The 27,926-nt window shown below is 37.8% G+C and overlaps 1 protein-coding gene and 1 long non-coding RNA gene across 2 annotated transcripts in view; both read left to right on the top strand.

Annotated features, from left to right (window-relative positions):
- LOC117304980 overlaps positions 1-18,556 on the top strand; it is a 35,318-nt gene extending 16,762 nt beyond the window's left edge. Inside the window, exons 2-4 of the long non-coding RNA XR_004520637.1 lie at positions 11,521-11,636; positions 12,613-12,693; positions 13,528-18,556. This is a non-coding gene — a long non-coding RNA (uncharacterized LOC117304980). The remainder of the gene's footprint in view (positions 1-11,520; positions 11,637-12,612; positions 12,694-13,527) is intronic.
- Positions 18,557-22,099: 3,543 nt separating this feature from the next.
- On the top strand, positions 22,100-27,630 carry LOC117304979. Its single transcript, XM_033789642.1, has 4 exons — positions 22,100-22,393; positions 24,881-25,021; positions 25,621-25,695; positions 26,991-27,630. The coding sequence occupies exons 2-4, from the start codon at positions 24,921-24,923 to the stop codon at positions 27,181-27,183; spliced, it is 369 nt and encodes a 122-aa protein (XP_033645533.1). The 5' UTR covers positions 22,100-22,393; positions 24,881-24,920; the 3' UTR covers positions 27,184-27,630.
- Positions 27,631-27,926: the final 296 nt, after the last annotated feature.

The following is a 27,926-nucleotide window of genomic DNA, read 5'->3' as shown; positions in this document are numbered from 1 at the left end:
AGCTCTTTAGTTTATGGTATTTGTATTGTGTGGAAAATATTTACAGTTTTTTATTGTTGGATAATCCGGTTCCGGGTGAAGATTTTTATTTTTTATTTTTTTTTTTTTTTCCAAACATGAACTCCTTGTTGGCAGGGGCCGCCCAGGGTAACACACCCACCGATCATTGGCGCTGTGATCGCCCATCATGGGTACTGTGGACTCACCGAGTTATTTGGGGGTAAAAATTGGCCCTTTCAGAGTTGGTTTTAAACTTACAATTATTATAATATTTATGTTGCCATACTAGTTATCCTAGATATTTGGATTTGTACAAACTGTTGGGGAATAATGAGCTTTTGAGTGTTATTGTATTTACAAAACAAAATCTAAAAAGTACAGGCTGACAAATTAACAATAAATTATTTTAGTTTTCATTGAAACAATAAATTAAAACTGGCTGTTTGGATGAAGGGTCTCTTGAAAACCAAAGTATCGGTTTAAATCGACGCCCCCAAAATACACACACACACAGATGAACACCCCAACAGACAAAGAAACAAACTCCCCGACAAAAAATACACCTGCACAAACACACAAACAACCAAATTATCTTCTGGAAACCAAAGGATGAACACGTGTTCACCCTTTCTCTATAACCAAATGATTGATTACAATATAAAAGGCACTGGACACCTTTAGTTATTTTTAAAGACAGGTATTCTCACTTTGTGTATACCAACATAATTATGCATAAAATAACAAACCTGTGAGAATTTGAACTAAATTGGTCATCGAAGTTGCGAGATTATAATGAAAGAAAAAAAAACACTCTTGTCAAACGAAGTTGTGTGCTTTCAGATGCTTGATTTCGAGACCTCAAATTCTAAATGTGAGGTCTCGAAATCAAATTTGTGGAAAAATACTTCTTTCTAGAATACTACGTTACTTCAGAGGGAGCCGTTTCCCACAATGTTTTATACTATCAACCTCTCCCAAGTAAGGTTTTATGCTAATAATTATTTTGAGTAATTACCGATAGTGTCCACTGCCTTTAAGTTATAGAAGTACAACACCGTAAGAGCTATCCATGATACCAATGTGTGGGATAGTGAGAAAATCTCATAGAATCAAGCACTTAAAGGCATGGTCACTACTGGTGATTACTCAAAATATTTTGTTATCATAAAAACTTCCATGGTAACGAGCAATTCAGAGCTGTTGATAGTATAAAACATTGTGAGAAACTCTGAAGTAACGTAGTTTTTCAGAAAGAGGATAAGCTCTCACTCAAAAAATAAAATACTTCAACTGATGCCTTTTATTATGCATCTGAAAGCACACAAAGTTGTGCAGCAAGTTTGTTTCGTCTTCATTATTTCCCGGCAACTTTGATGACCAATTGAGCCCAATTGTTCACAGATTTGTTATTGAAAGCATTAGATGGGATACACCAAGTGAGAATACCGGTCTTAGACATTATCACCAATCATGTACAATGTCTTCAGGTTATAGTTTAATAAGAGCTATAGTGAGTAAACTACACATAGCGATACCACTGTGTAATATAATGATTATCTAATTGAATCAAGCACTTAAGGCTAACAGAAATGTTAGTATTTACCATCAGGTGATAATAATCGACATCAATACCCACCGCTCAGTGACGTCATCACAAAATACGTAGGACTATTGTGTGGGGGAGAGTTGAATGTGCATGTCTTCAACAGTATTTTGCACGCGGGGTTTGTGAATAAAAATTTTTGATTAGTTGATTGAACATGTATGTATAATACATTTTCTTCGTGAATGGAAGCTTATATTAGTGCTAAGTGTTGAGTTAAAATTACACCATTGTTATTTTGTGAACTTTAACTTAATTTAATTCTATTGTGTTTAGTTTTGATGAAATTATGTTGTAATTCATACTTAATGTTCAATCATAATTATTGTCAGCTACATAACATAATGGTGGATAACGGTACATTGATTGATATTTTGGGAAGAGGTCCATTCATTCAAATCCTCTGGTTTTAACCGAAAGAGATGTCATGAGTGGATGGTACATTATTAATTTTGGATTTAATTACACTAATGTTTTTTTGTCTAATATAAATTAATTTAATTTTAAATTTAGTCATGATGAAATTAAATTTAGTCATGATGAAATGATGAAGTGATTCGAACTTAATGTTTATTCATCATTATTGTCAGATTTTCAGATAGTACATCGATTGATATTTTGGGAAGAGTTAATTCATTCCAATCCCCACTGGTTTAAATTCAAAGAAATGTCATAATATACATAATAACAGGATGCAGCTGAAGTATTTTATTATTTAAGTGAGAAATTACCTCTTTCTCAAACACCACATTGCTTCAGAGGAAACCGTTTCTGACAATGTGTTATGTACTAACACAAACTCATTTAGAGAAATTATCATTACATGGTGATACCGCAAACCTTACTTCGTATTTCCTCTATGCAACATTGCAAATTCTACTTTATGTGTAAATTGTTCTCCACTTTCATGGGCACTCTTTCTATTGAAATTTGAGTGTTTCGCAGAACTGGAAAAAGAAAAGAAAAAAAAAAAAACCTTGGGAGGCAAATCTGTATACACACTTATTTTTTTTATTTTTTGCAAGCACTTCTTTTTTATTTCATACATATGCACTCACAGCAAACCACGATCATACAAAACAAAAATATAGGACAAAACCGAGAAACCTTATCCAGAAACACACCTTAACAATATCATTCGATAGCAAAAACCAATCAACCATAGACAGAAATAAAAAGAAGATAAATCAGGTAGTTTGACATACTCAACCGAAGAGTTCAAGGCTACAAAATACTTTGAATTGAGCCCTCGCTTCATTTGAGAAGAAGGACAAACTGTAATTTCCATTCCTTCTGCTGGACTAAAAAAAGGGTCGGCGTGGTTCAGACAGGTACAGTGAAATGATCCATGACGTTTGCAGATGAGTGAGTTTGTTCTGTTTTGATTGGAGGTGTTGTGGGGGGGGGGGCTTTCTGCTTATTAAAGATGAGAGAAATACACAAACATTACATAAATATTAGTAAGATGAGAGAAATACAAGACAACTGAGTAAAGCTGTTTGAAACAAATGCAATTCAAACCAGTCTAAAATTCATAAGCACTTTCTGATATAATTCTTTTAATTCTTTTCTCTCTCTCCGTCTTCAAGTTAAAATTTTAAAAATTATTGGTATGTGCTTTCCTGGAAGACGGAAACGAAATGGCACCCATCCCTTTGGACAATATTCATTGCCACGTGTTTGTTCCTTGTTCCTGTTACCCCTTCTTACAAGATGACATTGTGTATAACCTCCACAAGTGTGACCTTCACTTGTTTAAATAATTGATACTGAACTAGACCTCTCCGTTGTCTTTTTCAAGTCCAATCTATACATCAATTATAAGAGGAAGCTCAACCGAAGCGAATAATTCCTTAATGTCTAAAATGGTTTATTATTAATTATTGTCTGAATATTTTATAACTCCGGAAAGAGAAGAAAATAAGGAAAACTTAAGAGAGCTCTGGTGCCAGCAAAGTTGACTATCATAAAAACAAACTTTGTTACATGTTTTCCCAGTCTACAAGACCTTTTATGCACTGGACAATATTATGGGTATTTACTCAAAATAATAGTTGACACAAAAACTTACTTTCAAATGGTCGATAGTATGACACTTTATAGTGCAACAGCTAATTCTATTTTCCTAAATTGTAATGAATAGGCCATATATGTCAACAGGCCTACTGCAGAAACGATTGCTGCCACACACATTATAAAGTCCCTTCTTAAAGGCAGTGGACACTATTGGTAATTACTCAAAATAATTATCATCATAAAACCTGACTTGATTACGAGTAATGGGGAGAGGTTGATGGTATACAACATTGTGAGAAACAGCTCCCTCTGAAGTGACGTAGTTTTTGAGAAAGAAGTAATTTTCCAGGAATTCGATTTCGAGACCTCAAGTTTAGAATTTGAGGTCTCGAAATCAAGCATCAGAAAGCACACAACTTCCTGACCAAGGTTTTTTTTGTTTTCTTTCATTATTATCTCGCAAATTCGACGACCGATTGAGCTCAAATTTTCACAGGTTTTTTATTGTATGAATAATGTTTAGATACACCAACTGTGAAGACTAGTCTTTGACAATTACCAATAGTGTCCACTGTCTTTAAAGTGTACGTATATATTATAAAGCTCATTATCTTGTACGTATACGTAAACTCTCAATGATAGGCCTACAAAACAAAGTTCATGGCTTATTTGTGCCTCACCGCTCCTCAGACTGAAATGCTATATAATTTTTTTCTAAAGGATATAGTCTCGACTGTTTAAATGAATAAATTAACTGACTGTCTAGATAACTTCATTGAGCCACTGGAATGGGTTCGCATTTTTTACACCTCATTCTCAAAATGTTAATCCAACTCTACGATATGTGTAAATTAAATAAGTGACATTTCCATAATCAAACGCTATGCAAATTAAATTCAATCCAAAATAATTAGGTCTGTTCAGCGTTGTGATGTATTCCTGGTGTTATTCTGATGAATAGAGTGTTCATTTCCATGTAAATTAAAAGCAAGGACAGGATATACACAAATACAATTAATGCCCCTTCGAAAATCCTATTAAAGAGGAACAACATTTCAAAATGTTCAGATATTTACAAATTGGCTTTTAGAGGATTCATATGTGTCGAGATAATTACAAATTGGCTTCAGTTTAAAGATAAAAATGGAGATGTTTAGGTACCTTCTCTGTTGTTTATTCTAAACTTAAAAAAATATATAAAGTAAAATAACCATTGACGATATGAAATCATCTACCCCCCCCCCCAACCAGACCTGTCACATGGCAAAATGGAAGGTTTAAAGTTTGCCAACTGAGACGAGACATCGACAAGAGCAAGTCGTCAGCCAAAGGGGCCTCATTCCCAACCACACAACCAATTCGAACAAAAGTGCCCAACACACGACAAGACCGCAAAACAAATTCCAAAGCAATCAGTTAAAACCAGTAATGCTCATTTCAATAACGACAGATGACGACGGAGTCACCGGAAAAAAAACACCAACATCTTATTGACGTTACGGCAATAATAAAACGCCTGGTACATTTACTAAAAACAATCAGAATTGATGGTGACCTATAAACAAATCAACATTTATTTAATCACACAAGTTGTCATGTGTATGATCGAAGGCATTCCCCTAATGAATGAAACAAAATCCAGCCACCACTCCCTTTAAGGACAAACCTTCTATACTAATTTGTGTTGGGTCTAACTTAATTATTCTACAACCTTTTGCCGAACGCCGGTTTGTATGTTTGACTACATAGTGCTCTAATAGCCCACCGTAGGGGGTTGCGCACAAACTATTGTATTAACACAATTGGTTAAGGGGGGGGGGCAATGATCAATCCCGTGAAAGCATTGCAAACGTGACGTCATAGTTGACGTTTCACTGAGCAAGTGTGGTCGTCGGAATTACTTAGGTTTCCCCAGATCTAGAGTGGCATTTGACTCGAAAGAAGACTAGATGTGAGTTACTCAATTTTGAAAGATATTATGTGAAGCTTGACTGGGGCTTCAAACTTGAATGTCTTAGAGCAAAGGCCCTTGGTTCACTACTGGACCACATCACTCTAAAGATACCGGTTTGACTGGATCGAAAAGTCGAGTCTTGTTTCCCTTTGCTTCTTCTCTGAGCTATTACACTTCCAAAGGCTACATTGGTTTCGTTAACTGACTAAGTAATAAATATGTATGAGGGCTTTCCAAAATGATAAAGAAAATTTGATCACGAAATGGATTGTGCCGAATGTTTTGCTAGGCAAATGTTACAAATAAAGATACTATAAAAGTCACTTCTGAATATTTCAGCTGAATGCAGTGTGCTTGCTGAAAAGAAAGAAAAAAACATCATAAAATAGTCACTGTATTTTCACAAGAACGTCAATCCCATCCACGTTTTTGGATTCATCAGCAACGAAGGGTTGTTGAAAGTATAAAACATTGGAGCAATGTAGTTTTGGGGGAGAGAGTATAGTTTCTCATTAAAGGCAGTGGACACTATTGGTAATTACTCAAAATAATTATTAGCATAAAATGAATAATGGGGAGAGGTTAATAGTATACAACATTGTGAGAAACGGCTCCCCCTGAAGTGACGTAGTTTTCGAGAAAGAAGTTATTTTCCACGAATTTGATTTTGAGACCTCAAGTTTAGAATTTGAGGTCTCGAAATCAAGCAATCTGAAAGCACACAACTTCCTGTGACAAGAGTGTTTTTCTTTCATTGTTATCTCGCAGCTTCGATGACCAATTCAGCTCAAATTTCTACAGGTTTGTTATTTTGTGCATATGTTGAGATACACCAAGTGAGAAGACTGGTCTTTGACAATAGTGTCAATAGTGCCCAGTGAATCAGAAAAAAAAATTAAAAATTAAATATTATATAACAAACTTTAACTGGCGTCTGAAGGCACACAGATTTGTGCCTTCAGAAGGGTGTTTTTGCCGTTCGTCTTTTTCTTGCAACTTTGATGAACATTTCGCAGCCAATGCTAACCCTTTTTCTAGAGGGGTCAGTGCACTTCTATCGAACGATGGCGGCCATTTCAAGTGGTCTTGGTCTATGGTGAGAAACTCGGTTGTGACACCATGACAGGCCCCGGTCGTCTTTGAAAAGCTACCATGCCGAACGAATACCCCCCTTTTAAGAACACTGCTGTCGGAGCACATAGGATTATTTCCGGAGCTTTGACTTCACAAAGACCCCTAAAGGAGGATCGGTTCCGATTCGGTTCCGATTCGGTTCCGGATTGTTTGAAAGCACAACATCAAAGCGGGATTTGTTTTAGGTATGAATGACACTACGTTTAAAGGCACTGGACACTAATGGTAATTATTCACAATATTTGTTAGAATCAAATCTTACTTGATAATGAGCGAAGGAGCACCTCAGGTGTTCATGATGTGGGGACAAAACTGGTGCTAGTCAGCAGGTGCTAGTCAGCAGGTGCTAGTCAGCAGGTGCTAGTTCCAAATTTTATTATCGCCTGAGGTGGGCCCAAATTAATACCTGTACCACATGAGGCACTAGAAGCACCTCAAGTGGTCATGATTCTGGGACAAAAGTAGTGCTAGTCATTATGTGCTAGTCATTATGTGCTAGTCATTATGTGCTAGTCAACACAACTGACACACGAGGTGCATGAAATAAGTGCCTCAAGTGTTCATGATTTTGGGACAAATATCTGCTGTCCCACAAGTGCATGATGTGCAGTCCATTTTTACAGTGTGGACACTAATGGTAATTATTCACAATATTTGTTAGAATCAAATCTTACTTGGTAATGAGCGACGGAGCTGTTGATAGTATTAAGTATTGTGAGAAACAACTCCCTCTGAAGTAACGTAGTTTTTGAGAAAGAAGCAATTATCTACTGAACAAATACTTGAGTTTGATTTCGAGACCTCAAAGATTTTGAGGTCTCGAAATCAAGCATCTGAAAGCACACACCTTCGTGTGACAAGGGTGCTTTTCTTTCTTTATTATCACGCAACTTAGACGACCAACTGGGTCCAAATTTTCACAGGTTAAGGCACTGGACACTATTGGTAATTACTCAGAATATTTTGTTGGTAGTATACAACGTTATGAGAATTGGCTCCCTCTGAAGTATTCGTATAGTTTTTGAGAAAGAGATAATTTCTCAGGTAGAGCTGTTCTTAGGGAACTGTCTTGCTTTATTCTACTGCCGTGGAGTAGATAATCGGAGGTTTGGGAGACTTCTCAGTTCTGAAAAGAACTGTCCTGCTTATTAACTATTACCAGGGCGGATGGTATAGAAATTAGACTGGACTACTACTTACCGCAAACCAAATATACATTGATACCTCACCATGCAATGCCTCAAATCCTATATAGATAATTTCTCACTCAAATAATTTTAAAGACTTCAGGCTTAAGCCTTTTCATTAGGCATCTGAAAGCACACAAATGTGTGCAGCAATGGTGTTTTATCTGCAACGAGTTCCAATTGTATGTTTGGATACATGTGGTGATGCGAAACGAGTTTTGACATCACAGGGCTATTTCGCTTCGGTCGGTTCACAGGTCAACTGATGTGAACTATCCTTTGCGAAGTTTGAATTATCCCTTGCGACTTTTTAGACGACAATTCTTCGCATCGTATTTGAATTCGCATGAAGTGTGAACCGGCTTTAGACAGATCGATTAAAAACAATTTGTTTTGTTTGACTCCTGATACATTTAATTGTGCACGATATTGGTATTCGATCGACTACAAAAATCTTCGACTGAATACAACATCGATATTCGAAAAAAAAATAAAAATAACAATAACAATACAAAATAGCACGTTATTTATCGTAGTATTTTATGTATTATTTTTTTTATGTTATTTTATTTCATTTCATTCATTTGTTATTTATTTGTTATTTAATTTTCTTTTCACTTCATTTGTCGATTATTTTATTTTATTTTATTTCATTTATTTGTTATTTCATTTGTATTGTGTTTTGTTTATTTATTTCTACTTATCTCGTTTTCTTCATCTCTCTCGCGAAACCTAACAGCGTTCAGTCACCTAAGATTATGACGTCATCCTGTCGACATTTATTTATCTTTTTCCTCATCTAAAATGTAGTTATAATTTCATTTATTTGTAATTGTATGCGGACATCACGTAATTTAGATATATAAACGTCAGGGTTAGGTTCCTAACTCGTGTCACAACAGTGTATAAATAAGTACACAATGGTCAGTTAAAGCTTGACAATATAATACGGCGTGAACTAATCGCTAATCTAATTTTTTTTCAAATTATTGTTCAATGATGAATATAAATTTGTTGTTGACGGTGGCATCTTGACTTCAGATTAAGTTGATTCTTACTGATCATAGGTCGTTGGGTTTGCTTTATGCTGACAAATGTCTTAGAGTGCATGTCAAAGATTGTGCGAAGAAAGGAAGAAGTAAAGAAAAAAAGTAAAGCATAATGAGATAAGGAAGTGCGAAAACCTTGCAAAGTAAATTAGCATTATGTGCATAACTATGTACTGAGCAAGTTTTGAATCGGATCTTTAAAGACACTGGACACTAATGGTAATTGTCAAAGACCAGTCTTCTCACTAAGGTGTATCTAAACATATGCATGAAATAACAAACCTGTACAAATTTGAGCTCAATCGGTCGTCGAAGTTGCGGGAAAAAACACCCTTGTCGCTATGGTCACACGAAGTTGTTGCTTTCAGATGCTTGATTTTGAAACCTCAAAATTCTTAGGTCTCGAAATCAAATTATTGGAAAGTTACTTCACCCTCGAAAACTACGTTACTTCAGAAGGAGCCGTTTCTCACAATGTTTTATAATATCAACAGCTCCCAATTATTCATTATCAAGTAAGGTTTTATGCTAATAATTATTTTGAGTAATTACCAATAGAGTGTCCTGCCTTTAAAGAATAGAATAGTTGAGTCCAAAACATCCACATTGTAATTGCTTACTGTTTAGGAAATGCATGGTACGTCAACAAAGACAATACTATTATGGTCAGCCGTTGACAATAGTATTGCAATTTTTTAGGTGTATTACAGGAGCAACCTCCATACGTAAAAACAGTTTTCAATCAGACTTAGTTGGAGTTGAAAACATTAAGTCCAAGGCGTGAATACTTGATCCAAAAATTGTGACAAGCTTTCAATTGCGTGTTTGATGAACTTTATTCTAAGTCGTTATTCACACATAGACGACTGCCTTTAAAGAGACCGATTACATGCATTAGGGGAAGCCGTCTTGACGGCAAGTCTTTTTTTTAAAGGTACTTTGGTAGTTGTCAAAGACCAGTATTCTCTCTTGATGTATCTTTACGCATAAGATAACTAGCCTCTGAACATTTGGACTCAGTTAGGCGTCGAAGTTGTGAGAGAATCATGGAAAAATGTATTCTTGATTTCGAGACCTCAGCTGAGGTCTCTCATTAACTTCAAATATTTTAGTGAGAAATTACCTCTTTTCTCATAAACTACGTTCTCGGATCGGATGGAGCCGTTTCTCACAATGTTTTATAATATCAACAGCTCTCCATCGCTCATTTACCAAGTAAGGTTTTTGGCTCACAATTATTTGGAGTAATTAACAATAGTGTTCACTCCTTTAAGAAGATGGAAAGACACTTGGACAATCTGGAAGAGATTGCATCCTGGTTGCATCTCGGGCGACATAATAGGGCTAATGGGATTTAAGTAGTGAGAGAAAAAGAGAAAGAGAGAGGAGCTCGATCATGCGATGCGTATCTTCCGAAGTCGGTAAGATATCTTAGCCTGCAGTCATCTGGCTGACTCAGGCTGCCGATCTTAAAGGTGCACCCTCGCCGCGTTTCCCACTTCAGGGGCTTAAAGGGGTAGTCCTACGGAAATCTGTCCGACGGAGATTCTTAGACCTATTTGGAACATTAACAATGGGTGCGTTCGTTTAGCTTCCCTGGGTCGACCCCGGTCTGCCCTGATGCGTTCAAATAGCTGCTTTGACGGGGTCCACCCGGGTCGGCCCCAGTGCCCTGCTTGTGGAATGGGTCACTTGGGGTGACCAGTGGTACATGCCGTCAACACGAGAGGGGAGTGTGATCGTTTTATTAGCTCTTGTCGGGGGCTCACCCGAGTGAGCACTGCGGGGTCGAACCATGGAAGCTTATCGAACGCACCCATATTATGCCCTTTTCGAAACCACGGCTTCCGCTCAGGCTAGCTTGCGTACGTGCTCAGTGCTTTGGAAGAAAGAACGGAGCCTGAAGCCGAAGCCATGGATTCTTAAAGGCTGGAGGAGGATGATACAAAAGAGGGCGCCATCAGAAGAAGGAGCGCCACCACAATCTCCGGGTTGGGGGACTTTATAAATTCCTACCAAAGGGGGGGGGGGGGCGGGCACTGTCATCGATGTCTTAAAGAGCCAAGATCCATCTTATGAGCTGTCAATATAGCAAAGTGATTTGTATAGTGACGTCACACTTGGCTTGCCGACGTCACACTTTGCTTAAGCAGTTGATATCGGTACACCTAAACTTGGTCACTGCTATGATTCAGACAAAAGTTTCCCTTTAATCTTTCGAAACATTCGAAGATGTTTGATTTAGGTGGCAGGAGACAACAAATTACCCTATGATGTGTTCTGGCGTCACACTTTGCTTAGCTGGCATCACACTTTGCTTAGCTGGCGTCACACTTTGCTTAGCTGGCGTCACACGTTGCTTAGCTGGTGTCACACTTTGCTTAGCTGGCGTCAAACTTTGCTTAGCTGGTGTCACACTTTGCTTAGCAGTTAAGATTGATACTTGCAAACTTACTCACTGCTATGATCTAGACAAAACTATATTGTTCTTTATCTTGTTTCTACAGAAAGATCTACTAATAAATACCACCACTTAATTATTCATTATTTGTTGTTGTTTTGTTGTTGTTTTTACAGGGCACGTACACATCTTACAGAGGCATGGATAAGTTTCTAACGCTTACAGTTTTACTATTGCTAGTTCTTGCAGTAGCCAGTAATCCATTGGAATCAAAACGCAAAGGAAAATGCAGGTAAATGACGTCAGAACTTTTTCTCGGTTCACGGCAGAATAATCTTAAAGGCAGTGGACACTATTGGTAATTGTCAAAGACCAGTCTTTTCACTTGTTGTATCTCAACATATGCATAAAATAACAAACCTGTGGAATATTGAGTTCAATCGGTCATCGAAGTTGGGAGATAATAATGAAAGAAAAAACACCCTTGTCACACGAAGTTGTGTGCTTTCTGATGCTTGATTTCGAGACCTCAAATTCTAAATCTGAGGTCTCGAAATCAAATTCGTGGAAAATTACTTCTTTCTCGAAAATCATTACTTCAGAGGGAGCAGTTTCTAACAATGTTATATATTATCAACCTCTCCCCATTACTCGTTACAAACTAAAAGAAATTATGCAAACAATTATTGTGAGTCATTACCGGTAGTGGCCAGTGCCTTTAAAGGGTCGTACATTTCTGGGGGAGCGCTCAAAACGTTTAATTTAGGCTATAACAGTGCAACGTGTGCCATTTTTTCTCCAAATTTACACATTTAATTTTCATTGTAGTAAAACAATTGCTATCAAAACAGAATTGTAGAGCAACAAACTGGTCTATTGCCCGTTTCTTCCTCAACTTGTTAAAAACCTGCGCTAGATTTTACGAATCAATCTATTTGCTTTGTTCTGTTAGCATTTTAGTAAAGACTTTCTTTTATTCATTATGGATGGTAGTAAACACTTCAAATTTTCAAGTACCAGACCATTCTAGTTTTTATTAAAGGAGTCAATGTGTGGTGAAAATGTTTTCAACTAGTGGTTTAAATAATTATTCAATGATTTCTTATGATGACGTAATGCATAAGTATTAAGAGTAGCGACCGTTCAAACAACACCTCGTGATGCCCTCTCGACCAATCAGAATGGATAAACTGTCTTAGGTATTTATGAACAACGTTTCAATTATCTTCGTTTAATCAAATCCATTTTCTGATTTTGTTCTATCACAGAGGCGGCACGGTGGGAAGCAGTGCAGGGTGTACGAATAACACATCGTTTTTTAAAAGAATATTCGACGAATACAAAAGAGGGTACGTCACTCCCCCCACTCTATATTTATGGGTGCGTTCAATTAGCTTCCCCGGGTCGACCCCGGTGTGTGGCGTTTTTTTTTTTTCCAGGACCAATGTGTGCAGATAATTACCCACGGTCGTCCTGGAAAAAAAAAAAACGCCACACACCGGGGTCGACCCAGGGAAGCTAAACGAACGCACCCTGTAAATGTTGTCCTTGTTCGACCCCAAATCATTCATGAATAGAATTTTAGCGATTTTGTGTCTTAATTCAAAAGCAACAACCTTAGCAAATGTCTTGATCCATAAACCCCTGTAAACCTCTTGTTAGACCATAAACATGTATTGGTTCTAAAAACAAAGAAACCAACAAATATACAGACACCCAACAATTACGCAAATAAATAAATTAATAAATAAATAGCCTATATTGTTTAAAGACATTGGACACTAATGTTAACTGTCAAGAACAGTCTTCTCACTTGGTGTATCTCAACATGCATAATATAACAAACCTGTGAAAATTGAGCTCAATTGGTCATCGAAGTTGCGAGATAATAGCAAAAGAAAAAACACCCTTGTCACACGAAGTTGTGTGCTTTCATGCTTGATTCCGAGACCTCAATATCAAAATATGAGGTATCGTAGTCAAACTCGTGGAAAATTACTTCTTTCTCGAAAACTGCTTTACTTCAGAGGGAGCAGTTTCTCACAATGTCTTATACTATCAACCTCTTCTCATTACTCGTTACCAAGTAAGGTTAATGCTTATAATTGTTTTGAGTAGTTACCAATAGTGTCCACTGCTTGTAGGTGATAATCAACAAAGTTTCAATATTATTGAACTTACAGTCAAGTTGAAGAAGCCGACACACTCGACAGGCGGGACTGGGACCTAGACGTTGCAGAGCCAAACTACCAGAAGAAAAGCAACGAATTCGAAAACGAGGAAGAGAAGTTAAGGATCCTGACTGAGATCCTTGAAGAGCTTGAACTGGAGGATAGCGACTTGAAATGAGTCTAGCAATCCCGTCTCAACTGAAATAGACAACATTTTGTTTTCTTTATTTTGTTTACGTTACTTTTTTTTTCCTGTTATAACTGCCCTGTCAATAATTTATGCATCGTTGGAGGTTATACGCCGCTAAACAGGTTTACAATAGATAGAAAAGGGCACAATAATATTCATTCGTTTTCCCATACATGTAAGCAGTAAATGCTCAGTTCGTTCCCGAGCTCTTTAAAACAAATCCTCCCTCGGGAGGGATTCGAACCCGCGAACTTTGCAATTCTAGAGCAGTGTCTTACCAACTAGACCACCGATATTGCCCGAATTAGCAGCGGGTGCCGCAACGATTTGTTTTATGGAAATTCGTTTCGGAGATAAATTAGTATACACCAGTAGCAAGGCAGAGGCATTTGGCCCAAAGACTAAACCTTGCGGAACATCAGTAAACATTTGCTTTCCCCAAAAGGGTAATTACATTTCAACCAATGCTAACAGTCATTGAACCATGTTTTGATTAAACCCAAAGGAGTATTCTTAAATTAATAATAAAATGGCCACCAAATACCACAGTATCGTGTCATCATTATACAAACTAGTGTTAAACTTATGGCATAATGTTTAATAATTTCTACTAACGGGTTATAATTGATGATGAGAATCCATTGAAGACGCTCTAATTAAATTGTTTAATAAGCTTTCCCGAGAAGAATTGCAACCAACGTGACCATTAAAAACAATCTTAATATAAATACGGGCCATCTGTTGTTTTTTTTTTTTGTTTTTTTATTGGCTGGTGATAGGGTCGCAGGTGGGATTTATATAATTTTTTTAAATAATCTATGATCATAATCGGCAAACGATGACAAATTAAGACATTTGACCTGTGTTATCCCTCATCAATATGGGGCGATAAGGGTATTATTTTGCTGAAATCCGAAAAATGGAAAATGTTCAGACATTCTTGAAAGTGCCCACAGAGCCTCAATTTATTTTAGACACACGCATATTAATTAATCACTTTGTTTCCTTTATATATATGAAACAGATAACCCAGCAAATGCAATGTGCTCTACAAAGCCAGTAACATTGTTATCTGATTAATTTTACAAAACAGAAAAGTTAATGGCCTGACGTTTCGACCCTGGATAGCAGAGTCAATCTCGAAGGTTAAAATGACACACAACACATATGAACAGGTAACTAAGTATAAATAAACTATAATAGATAGTAAACTTGCGGGTACAGCTGTAATGTGCAAACCTCCTTTGTGTGAGGGTTGAATCTGAAAAGAGCCGATATGGTCTCGACGTTTCGAACAGTATACTCTGCTCGTCTTCATGAGAAAGCTAAGTGTGTGAAGTATGTTCCACTTAGTTACCTGTTCATGCTTAGCAGTGTATTCTGCTAAACAGCATTATGGAATTCTGGTATGAGAAGTAACTAGTACCTAACAACTTTTGTGACTATTATTCTAACACAGAATGGGAAATGAATTGGCTAATATCAAATTATTAAGGACTTCATGTTATGTGTGCCAACATGGCGTCTGTGAAGGCAATAGTGAAAATGGGCCAACATGGCGTCTGAAAATGAACCATAAGCTTCTAGAACAGAATGGGAAAGTAGTGAGCAATAACAACATTCCCAGTGAAGTTTTGTGTGCCAACATGGCGTTCTCGAACCCAGTTGTGAAATCGGGTTAACATGGCGTCTGAAAACCAACCAAAGGTACAACATGCTTTCAAAAACACCCCATATAGTATTCGCTTGTTGACAACATGTCTGCATAGTATTTCGGCCTTTATGGAGAAATGATAGAAAGTGATTGTGTTCGTTTAGGCCCACGTAAGCCCACGCATTTGAGGTAGCATTGCTAAAAAATGGGAGTTCCCTTTTACTAAAGAACACTTTGAAATGAATCACCTGACAGAACTGGATTGTCAACAAAAAATATATTTTCCTTTTGTAAAACAAAATACTTCTGTATAAAGAAAATTGGGTCAACCTTGAGTTGGGTTGGTTGAACTTGGGTTTGTATATGGCGACGTTTGAAGGTCGGTTGATGTATTAATGTACAACTATCGGAAGAAACTAAAATATCAATTGTATATAATTGATTTATCAAAGTCTGCACCATCAGGGCTTGGCTTACTGAACAAAAGCAAACACTTTCGATCTTTGGCTGTGCTCCGTGGTCATAATGGGTTGATGTGGCTGGCAGCCAAAGGCGCCCTTTTATGCCTGTGCTTTTCGCAGTTCAGCTCTAAGCTGCGAGTAGGATGATTAGTCCCCACCCCCTCCTTCCTTAAGTATGATTATTGTATTACAGGTAAGGTAGGGATCATTTATTTGCAACAATCATCGGGTTGGATTCGATGTAAGACAACAAAATAATAAAAGTTACAAAATACATCAAGTATATTAAATACGTTATACATGACTTGGCCAAAAACAAATAATGGGTACGAGTTCAGGAAACGATGCGAGAGAAAAGGAAACGAGAAGTAGAACATAATTATATTGTTTTGAGGAGTGTACGAGGATGAGAGCAGGCGTAACCCATGGTTTGATTCAATTGGTGACTTTCGGGACGCTTGGTGGCAGCAGATCTACCAGGTAAAATATATTGTTCTCGGTAATGTGGGCATGCTCAGAACTAACAGACAATGGACATTACTTGGTAAGTCTGCTGCCACCAGGCGTTCCAAAGTCTCCTATTGCAATCAAGTGTGACGTGACTGTTATTGGCGGTTAGTTTCAAAATAAGATGGCATAAAATTGTCAGAGTGTGAAGAGCGTGAATCGACCGAGTGTGAGTGCTGACCAGGATGAGTAGTAGTCTTGGCCCAAGACGTCAGTGACCGCTAGTGGATAGTGTACTAAGCTCAGTTGCAAGTTGCTACAGTGCGCCCTCGTACGGTATGATTTAACCAACTTGACTGCTTCGCACTGACGTTTGTAGTCTTGGGCCAAGACTAGATGAGTAGTTGTTTGTATGGGAACGAACAAAATGAGTTTCACAACTTAATTACCCACATGGCTCTGGAGCTTACAAATGCCTGCAGTCCTTCTTATGCACAGACCTAATCAAGCCGCCATCTTTGACGTAAACCAATAATGTACGCATGTGGGGCACAGAACAATCTCCTTTTTACCATCCAATATTAGACTAGCCTAATAAATAATTACAGATATTGAAGTTACGGTGCTAACTATACTTGCCGCTAGCGCCCTACGATTTGATTGTAAGTCTGATTTCAAGTATATAATCAGCATCAGTCATGCAAAACTTTCTAAACATTATTAACTATTAAACGTCCCAACTCGCGCGACAGAGGTTAATCCACACGACACGAGAGCCCTATTTTTGACGCGATCACAGACTTGTAACCAAGTCTACTAGTGGCCAAACTTTAACTCTGCATAGAGAGGTCATGATATCTACTTTCTTACGACTTCGCTGCTTTATTTATTTTTTTTTTTTTCAGTTTTGCTTCATCATGTGCTAGCTGAGAAAGGCTATTGGTACATGTCATTACAGAATTATGGTTAATGGGTTGTGTTGATGTGTGAAAAAAACTATTACTGAACTATAAGTCCAGGTTGGACGGGGTGCAATTCTCAATTTTTCGAGTTGATGCTCAATCAGAATAATAGTTTATGGTAGACTAAAAAGACTAAGTGTGTTCTCAACGCAAGGTGGCAGCAGACTTTTAGTATGACGTCACAAACCTAAAGTTGTTTCCACACGTGGTATATTAAGAGCTACCATTGGTTGAGAGTCGTTGCATGGGTACACGTTGCCACTTTTCGCTCAAAGATGGCGGTCAATGCAAGTTAATGGACCAACAAGTCTGCTGCCACCTAGCGTTATTAAAATGACAGTTATAACGGAATAAAATTCCGACCAGTATATACAAAAAAACATAATTGTTTGTTTAAAACAACAAACACCTTTGTAATTAAAAGAGGTTCTTGTATGTTGAGATATTTTAGTATACTTGTCCGGGAAAAAAAATAAGTTCAATTGTATTTTTAGAATAATTTAGATATGATACGTCATTGGTGATGGGAAGCGTGTTTAAAATGTATTCAAGTAAAACAATAGCTTATTGTTTAAAAACAAAACATGTAGTTATACTATCATGGTTGCTGACGATGTTATAAAAATTATGGGAAAACAGCATTACAACTTCATGAACTGTAATTACGTTATTCGGTTATAATAGAAGATATTTATTATTTTATAAGATGGAAGGTAAACATACCTCCACCGCGTCCCAACAAAGTAATATATTATTTTTAAACAATTGCTGCAGAGCCAGTTTTAATTTAAGATGAACGTGGCTTTAAACTAGAAACGGAACAAAACCACAAGTTTTCAACTTGAAATTTTATAAAAGTTCATTCCAGTCCCAACTCGCAGGAGAAAGTGCCTGAAGTCTCGTCACAGTCGAGACTATGCAGTTAGCGCTATTGCAGTGGTTTTGTTTATTGCCAAAACCGCAACAAACTCAATGCAAAAAAAAGAAATCACATTGCATCAGACCAAGCAAAAGAATTGTGGTTGCTTTTACCCACCCTTGACAACACCCAGGGCCAAGTGATAATATGATTATTAGTCGTATGGTATGTTTATAATTAAACCTAGACGCAATGTTTTTTTTTTTTTTAATCCATTACAAACAACGTTCATTCCCCTTTAAACCATGACTCTAAACCTTTATAAACCTTTTTTTTGATTTAATTTGGATTTGTGTTACCTTATTTTCATCATTTGGATTTGGATAATTATACAGTTAACGCTAAAACTAATAGAATGGGTTGTACATACGGATCATTAAAGATAGCAGTATCAGAAATTGCAAAAAATAAAATGTGTTTGTATTTTAATGTTGTATCTTTGCGACTGCAAGCCAAATTGCGTATTGATTAAAGGGCAATGGACACGGTAATTACTCAAAATGTTTTTTTGGCATAAAAACTTACTTGGTAACGAGCAATGGAGAGCTATTGACAGTAACATACATTGTAAGAAATGGCTCTATCTGAAGTAACGTTAGTTTTTTGAGAAAGAGGTAATTTCTTTCTCAAATAACAAAATACTTTGGGACTGAAGCCATTTCTGAACACCTCTTTTGCACAAACAAAGTTGGGCAATAATGGTGTTTTTTTTTTTTTCTTTTTTCTTTCACTATTCTCCTTCAACTTCGATTACGAAATTGTCAAAGATTTGTTATTTGATGCATAATTATGTTGGGACACATCGAGTGAGACTACTGGTTTTCGGCAATATCAAAGGTGTCCATTAATGCTGTAAACTACCAATTATTCGTTTCCATTTCTACAACTCACCAACACCACTTCAAAATCATACGTTGAAACAGTATGTGCTATTAACCGGGGTGTGCCCAGCACGAAACAGGTGTAGCCGGGATCTTGCCAAAGCTAAAAATGTTTTCAAAGGTGAGTTTCATTTTATAGGGTGCGTTCGATAAGCTTCCTTTGGGTCGACCCCGCGGTGCTCACTCGGGTGAGCCCCTGACAAGAGCTAATCGAACGATCACACTCGCCCGGCGTGTACCTCCAGGTCACCCCCAAGTGACCCACCCCCACAAGCAGGGCTATTCGAACATACCGGGGCAGACCGGGGTCGACCCAGGGAAGCTAAACGAACGCACCCATTGAAGGCCCATGCAAGGAAGCCCATCCATTTGCCGTAGTGCCACTTAAAAAAAGACTCAAGGAAAGTCACGAACGATGCTTCAACCATCGGGCATTTCAATGTCCGACTCTGCACAACCTTTGCTCTTTGTTAAAGTTCATAATATTCAACGTATTAAATAGGTTTTCAAAGGTGAGTTGTTGTTGTTTTTTTCAATCCACTCATACTGAACAATGTCTTACCCAATTGCCACTACAAAAAGATACAAAGAAAGTCACACATGTTGTATTAAGCATTCCAAACATCCAATGTCCGACCACAGCACTCCTTTGCTCATTGTTAAGTTGATAGAAAACCTATTAGGTAATGTTACACAACTTTTCCAACTTACTATTGTTACATTCTTGACTAGCATTGATGCATGGCCGATGGTCAAATTCAATGCAGTGATCAACGGCAAGATGTCGGGAGGTGTGTGCGCATCGGTATTTAATATCCCATCACACTTTTCGCAATGCCATACAGAAAATGTTGACCCCGCGGTCACTTGCGCACTAGTCTTGAAATTGTTGGTTTCAAGATCCGGACTCTCTCTGAAACAATGTGCTCTTCACAAAATCACGGGCATATTACTCGGGTTGGATTACACATCGGTGTAAATGAGTAAAACTGCAATATTAATAAAGACTCCAAGACAATTACTATGTAGTTTTTGTCTCAATGGATGAAGATGCGAACTGGCCAGAGATGCCGATTTTGTCACCTCTACGTAATGAGGTTAAAGCCCGTTGAAGTCGGTCACCTCTGCTCACCTCGCCTGGTCGACGTGTCCCGGTTTGGGACTCGACACCGAAAGGAACATCATGCGACTGAAGCCGTTCGCCAGAAGAAGAATCTTGGGCACTTGGTAGTTGTACCAACGTTCTCAACCATCCAACTGGTAACGTTATATCCACATTGTTTTTATGAAATTGTTGTTCCAGCTTTAGGCACTAAAGACACTTGGTAATTACCTAAACTAATTGTTATCATGACAACTTGGAGAGCTATTACCAGTATTGGAGAGCTGTTGATTGTATAAAACATTGTGGGAAACAGCTACCCGAGAAAGATTTAGATTCTCACTCAAATAATTAAAGACTTACAGGCTGAAGCATTTTAGTATGCATCTTCTCATACGAAGTGGGGATAACGGTCTTTGACAATATAAATAAACGTGTCCAGTGACTTTATAGTAAACTTTAAAATTGAAAATAAATTAATATCAAATTAACCGGACTATAGTTTCATTTCGTGCATGACATGACGTCAGATCAGATTGGTCGTTAGAGCCAGCTTTCAACATTGAGGGCGCACTTGGAATTCCTATCAGTCGGAATTCCTATCAGCCTATCTGTGGGTGCGTTCGTTTACCTTCCCTGGGTCGACCCCGGTGTGTGGAGTTTTTTTTTCCCAGGACGAACGTGTGCAGATAATTACCAACGTTCGTCCTACAGGGTCGACCCAGGGACGCTAAATGAGCGCACCCTGTATTATGTATGCCGTTGTGTGGCAAGCGATTCTGCCCCCCCCCCCCCTCCCCGCGGAGTGTCGTTGTCCCCCATATTATGGCAAACTTTGTAAAAACTTGTTTTCTGATAGCGTCCTCTTTTTAACCCCCTTCTTGACCCTCCTCAAGCCCGTGTTAATTTCCCATACTATGAGGAACGGAATTCGGCGCTTGCAGGTAAGCGGCGAACTGTGGTTGTAAGCGCTAAGCAGAGTCAGAGGAACAATTTGGCCCGCAGGTGTTTGGCAATATTATTACTCAAGGTGTCCAGCGCCCCTTAAAGCCATTGGACACTTTTGATAAAGTATTGTCCAAAGGCCCACACTTCGTGTATCACAACTTATAATAAACGTGTGAAAATTTAGGCTCAATCGGTCATCGGACTCGGGAGAAAATAACGGGAAAACCCACCCTTGTTTCCGCACGTTTCGCCGTGTCATGACATTGTGTTTACTACAAATCTGTAATTCTCGCTGTCGAGAATGGATAATTGTTTCAATGTTTTCTCAAAAAGAAAAGCGTTTCATGGAACAATATTTCAAGAGAAGTCTTTTACCGTTACCTTCTTTAAACCCTGTAAGTTATTTGTAAATCTGTGAACTTTAATTTTGTTTTTCTGTTCCGAAAGTGTATAATGGCTTTAAGAGTGTATTTGAATCTCGGATACCTTGTGACGTCACATGTATTGTTCGTGTTTGTTCTGTAGAAAGACCAGAACTTCGGCGTATTCAAGTTTCTTAGGATCCTGTTGCGTAACCTTGTGTATAAGTTTGAGCACAATACTCTTTCACACTTTAGTCCGTGTTAGACTTGCATAGTCTGCTCCGCGTTCGCAATTAGCACTTTGGACTGTGTCTAGAATCACGTACAATACGAATAACTCCATGTGCCAACAAGTACGCCGACAAAAGAAAATTACTAAAGCAAACAGCCTTGAATGAGTTTAGTCAATAAATGTGGGCCTAGATTCAATTTCACCTTAGGGCTTTATAGGCTGTATTATTAGCGAAACGTCTGGGTTTTTATGTTAGAACTTGAGTGCCTCAGTTATAATAGCCAGTGTTTGCATAGCGCCACCATAAGCCCGGACTGGATTTACTTTATTAGCAATCATAATAGATAGGTCAGAGGTCACGGGATTGACTTTGTTATCTGGCTACGGCAAACAATCTAATATGATATTGATGATTTATCGGGTGACAGCGGGACACAAAGGTTTACCGTAATGGTGTCGGGAGATTGACGACGGTCTATGCAGCTTTACAGCAATTATGCATCCGTGCACACATTTTAGGAGTTTGAGTTAGGTTGTGTCATGATCAACACAAACTGATTAATTTTTGTGCTTTATGTGGTGTGTGTGAACTCGGTGATTTCTATGTAAAGGGGGTATAAAAGCGTTCGTTTTGGTTTGGTGTGAGGAGGTTGAACATATAAGCTGAATCGAGACTACATGATTTGGTTCTGTTGCTGTGGGACATACGTTTTAAAACAGGTAGGAAAACATTTCATTCACTAATTTTTTTATATAATTCATTCATAATTTGTCAAATTCATGTTCTAGTGGTTAAGTCATATCGGAGTGTGGGTTCGGGTCCCGGTCGTGACATTGTGTCCTTCAGCAAGATACTTTACTATAATTCATGCTCTTCACTCAGGGGTATTTCTGCTGGACACACCTTATAAAACAGATAGAAAAACTATTTCATTCATTTGTTTATGGGTTTTATGTGCTTTATTTGGTATCGTGACCGAGGGGTTTAGAGTTACCGAATTCAGGTTTTGGTGGTTTTTAGTCATCGGAGTGTGGGTTCGGGGTCTGGTAGTGGACCCTGTGCCCCTGTAGAGCAAGACACTTTACTATAATTTGTTTTTCATCAGGCATGGGTATGCAAAGGTATATTTGAGGGTAGAGGTTGGTATTGTGTATGAAAAAGCCATTGAAGCGCTGCGGTTACCCATGATGTATACTCCCAAGGGAGCTGAAAATGATCAAAATGCGCTAAAGTGAAAATTGCATTTGGAAACTTATTGTGAACATATTATGTGCAATGAAAACAAAATCATCATATCTATGTTGTATTGCTTTTCATTTTGTGTGATGATAGGTTATACATATTTTTTTTTTTTTTTTTTTTTTTTTACTGCTTGCTTACTTACAGCTTATTTAGCTTGGTATGAAACAATTCCATAAACCGAACATTTGATGTGCTTGTTTATGTCTAGGTTTCGTTTTTGTTTTGCCTTCGTTTAGATACCACATTGTTCACTATGTCCATGTCGACTTACAACCAAATTTGTATTACTGTGTGCACTAAATGACTTTCCCAAATTGCTGACAATGAAATAAGCTTGCCAATCTTCGCATGATTTGTGGATCCTAATTAATTGCTTGTCAAATGCTACAGCTGTGTGATTTTTCAAAATGTTCCCAGATTTGTTCAATTAAGTTAATAATCTAAAAACCTCCCTGAGCTAATTATTATTATGACGAAAGTACAGCAGTCACTAACGGGAGATTGTGTGATTAACAATTATTACTCTAAAACCTAATAAATCTCAGAGATTCTGGGTCTAAAATAGGGGCAGGGGGCCAATTTTGTTCCAGACTTTTCACCATGCCCCATTGTCTTTGCTTTCTCATTTCTCCAGAGTTATCCCCTTTTATAGCCTGCCTCGATCACTAATTATTCTTTTTTTTTCTTCCCACCTTTGATAATGTCCGTTGTGCTTCCAACTTAAAGTTGTGGTCAAACCAGCCCCTTCCCTTCACCCCACTTCCTCTGTCTCCCTATGCTTTGTTTACCACATGACCCCCCCCCCTCCCTCTATTCGTTTTATCCCTTCCGCTGCTTAGTCATATACCTGTTCATGCTTGTAGTGTTGTCATTTAGCCTTCGAGACAGACTGTGCTAGGTCTGAATAACATACCATGGGGCGATATTTGAATGTGTTTTTCATATTGTGGTATATTCCAAGTTATAATAAATGTGGATTTTGAAGTGTAGGTCAACAAATACTTTGTGCCTGTCACTTGTAAGCTCTCGCTTATCGACTTACACAAAATGATGTTATTGTCTTGCTTAAACCACTAACTATTGCTATGTGTTTAATCATGATGTGTCAAGCTGTAGCTTTGCATGATTTATATACTTAGTGTGCATGCTAAACTTGTACAAGTTACATTAATTTAAATGATGATTGCAGTTAAAACTACAGTCATCAAAAACATGCACTGCCTAATTATTTTGTTACGTGTTTAGTATGTGTTCGATCCCTTCTTTGCATGATAGGCCTATACGTATTTAGAGTAGCCCTATACTAAAACGTGTACAATTTATAATATAGGTTTTCTCGGTCAAATTCGACAATAATGAGCAGCCAATTTCATTTTCATGCGTTCGAATTAAAGGTGTTTTGCCTCTCCAGTTGTAACTGCGTTTCAAATTCAGAATTCGGCCATTCAGTTTCGTTTTGAGTTGAGTCAAATTCCTTTAGCACTCTGTTCAATTTAGAGTACCGTCATTGATCTTTTTCGTGACACACACGCCTCAAGAAGCGTCTGCAATTTTGAATGCTGCTTTGATGAGTTGTTAAATTGAATGGATTATTTTGTTAAATCGAATGACGCAACATGACATTTGACTAATCGTTAAACGAAATCGAGTTACCCTTTTCAATAGCATTCGATTTCGCGCGAAATAGAATAGCTTGGTGGTTAAAAATTGGCTGCTCATTTGCCGAAAGTGACCGAGAAAACCTACAGTATCAAATGAATTGGTTGCGATTATCAAATGACCCTACTAGCCTTTATCTGATATGGTGGATAATTTAATAGGAGTGCACTGTTTGCTTTGGGTGTACACAGTCAAGTTTACCCAAACCTTATAGTATCATAAAGTTTTGTGTTCACCATACCCCATAATGGCTTATAAGTGTATCCATCTGTTCTTTAATAATATGTAATCCTCTTTCCCGCCAGATTTATAATTATTCATCATCGTTACACTGAGGTCGTCATAATGAAGTTCGCAGCACTCGTGACATCAGTGCTGTTAATAGTGTTAGTGCTGTCAGACTTACCTAGGCCAACCCTTGCTCGGCGTTCGGGGCTCTACTGTGGGTAAGTTATTTTAGTTGATCTCTTGTTTTTGGCTGTTCACTAGATATAGATGCTTGCTTTCCCCTGTTAGAAGTTACTTTCTTCATTAAAGACATTTGACACTATTGAGAATTACTCAAAATAACTATTAGCATAAAACATTACTTGGTAATGAGTAATGGGGAGAGATTGATAGTACAAAAAACATTGTGAGAAACGGCTCCCTCTGAAGTGGAGTACTTTTCGAGAAAGAAGTAAATGTCCACGAATTTGATTTCGAGACCTCAGATTTAGAACTTCAGGTCTCGAAATCAAGCATCTGAAGCACACAACTTCGTGGGTGTCCAGGGTGTTTTTTATTTCATTATTATCTCGCAACTTCGATGACCGACTGAGCTCAAATTTTCACAGGTTTGTTATTTCATGCATATGTTGAGATACACCAAGTGAGAAGACTGGTCTTTGACAATTACCATACGTGTCCAGTGTCTTTAAGATGTCACTAAAATTTCACCCGGAGCTCTTAATAAGCAGCTAAACCCATTGTTTTTTTTTTTTTTTTTTTTTTTTTTTACAATGGTGATATTGTTTATGGTTTCTTTTTTATTATTTCTCAACAGGAAATCTCGTAAAGGTCAAAGATGCAACAGCAATGTGAATTTTATCAAGAGGATCTTTGGGGACGACAAAAGGGAGTAAGTCATAACATGGAATTGTAGAGTAGATAAGCGCCCTCTAGGGACCATGTTTGGTTTACATTTTTTAGTATGAGCTTAGTGAGTCTTTACTGAATGGTACAGATATATCGAGTATAGTGATTTGCAATTTAGTGAGTTCTTAGACTGCTAACGAGTTTTGTTTCGTTTGGTGTTGAGCTTAAAGCTTCAAGTAGTATTTCTAAAGTAGGGCAGTTCTTTTCAGAACTGAGAAATCTCCAAAATAATATCCGGTATAGTTCAATATTTACAAATATTGACTGCTTCGAGTGCTATGGCAAACAAATATTGAAGAATATTATCGCAAGGTAAAATTCCTTCCATTCCACGAATTAAAGCCACTCAATATTTGTTTTATATAACTGACATATAAATCACACAAATTACTGACAACCAAAAATCCGCGTAGCGGCAACAATGCACACATCGGATCACAACCTTTTGCACAGGTGCTCCTTTGTTTTAGCAGCGGCGCGGTGGCGCTGTACTGCTCAAAAACATTGGGAACAAGGATGATCCTAACTGTTGAATGGGAAATGATTGTCCCCATGGGCGAATAGGTCTTTTTGATCACCGGTGCGGATGGGATTAATAGTGAATGTCACGTGAAGTAAGTTCCATCATTCAAATGACAAGGATCTGTATGTCAGTTATATAATTAAAACTATGACTCCCGAGATGATCCCCGGAGCGTTCTACGTTCCCGAGGCGAAGCCGAGGGGAAAAAGAACGCTCAGGGGATTACCGAGGGAGTCATAGTTTTAACCATAGCACAAGTAAAAGCAGTCAATATTTGTTTTATAACACCCAAAACATTTCTAAATACTGTACTATTAAGTTACAGACCTGAATGCTACAATCCACGGACAACGCGAATGCAAATTACGAAAACTGTTACTGTGCTGCATGTAGTGTCAAGTAATCTGAAATGGTTACATACTAGTAATTTATCACCCTCGTACACGTAACGGACGTCTTGGTACTGCACGCCGTGTGATAGTCGTCGGACTATCACACGGCAAACGATGCACTATCACACGGCCGCGTTTATAGTAAAACTAAGACATATCAAGTGACGCGCTCTAAACCAATGAAAATGCAGAATATTTGTAAGGGGTGTTATAAAAACGCAATACATTTCTCTCTAAGGAATACAATCTACCTGGCAAGTAGGTATACACACAAGGTGTCACCGCAAACCAAATAAGATATACATATTTGTTAATGTTATTATAATAACTAAGTTCCGTATTTTATTTTTTATTTTTTTTCAGTGAGGAAACTGACAATGGAGCATTTTTGAAGACGGAGGCCGACAGAGAAATCGAGGAAAATGAACTCGTTGAAAAACTGCGTCTTCTTAGAGATTTACTCCGGGAACTTCAACAAGAACAAGATCTAAGACTATTAATTGAAGATGAAAGACTGTTGGCGGATGAACTAAGACAGATCCCCCCTCCTGGTTAATGCCAACAGTGGATATTTTGCTTTAAGGTACTGGACACCTCTGGTAATTATCAAAGATACTTGGTGTATCCCAACATAAATATACATACAATTAACAAACCTGCAACAATTTTGGCTCAATTTGTCATATCTAATTTGCAAGAGAAAAACATGCATTTGTTGCATTAATTTGTGTGCTTTTAGGTGCATAATTAAAGGCGTCAGCTGAAGTCTTTTATTATTATTTGAGTGAGAAATTAACCCCTTCTCAAAATGTACTTCCTTCCGAGAGAGCCGTTTCTCACGACGTGTTCTACTATCAACAGCTCTCCAATACTCGTTACCAAGATAAGTTCGTAATCTAACAACTTTGTTTAATTAATAACCATTGTGTGTCCACTGCCTTTATAGACAATTAACACTATTGGTAATTGTCAAAGACCAGTCTTCTCTCTTGCCGTATCTCAACATTCATAAAATAACAAACCTGTAAAAGTTTGAGCTCAATCCGTTAGTCGAAGTTGCGAGATAATAATGAAAGAAAAACGCCCTTGTCACACGAATATGGTTGATTTCGAGACCTCAAATTCTAAATCTGAGGTCTCGAAACTAAATTCGTGGAAAATCACTACTTTCTCGAAAACTATGTCACTTCAGAGGGAGCCGTTTCTCACAATGTTTAATAGTGTCCACTGCCTTTAACAACTGGGTCTTTTTGTCAACAAAGGTAAAACCTCATGCATAAATTAAATGTTGCCATTTGG

Source organism: Asterias rubens, chromosome 22, assembly GCF_902459465.1.
Source record: "Asterias rubens chromosome 22, eAstRub1.3, whole genome shotgun sequence".
NCBI classification, from domain to species: domain Eukaryota; kingdom Metazoa; phylum Echinodermata; class Asteroidea; order Forcipulatida; family Asteriidae; genus Asterias; species Asterias rubens.
Note: the sequence above shows the minus strand (reverse complement) of the source record. Positions and strands in the feature narration are given on the sequence as shown.

Coding starts and splice junctions, on each gene's coding strand:
- LOC117304979 (XM_033789642.1), top strand. CDS start 24,921: ATGAAGTTCGCAGCACTCGTGACATCAGTGCTGTTAATAGTGTTAGTG. Junction 25,022..25,620: donor CGTTCGGGGCTCTACTGTGG/GTAAGTTATTTT, acceptor ATTTCTCAACAG/GAAATCTCGTAAAGGTCAAA. Junction 25,696..26,990: donor TTTGGGGACGACAAAAGGGA/GTAAGTCATAAC, acceptor ATTTTTTTTCAG/TGAGGAAACTGACAATGGAG.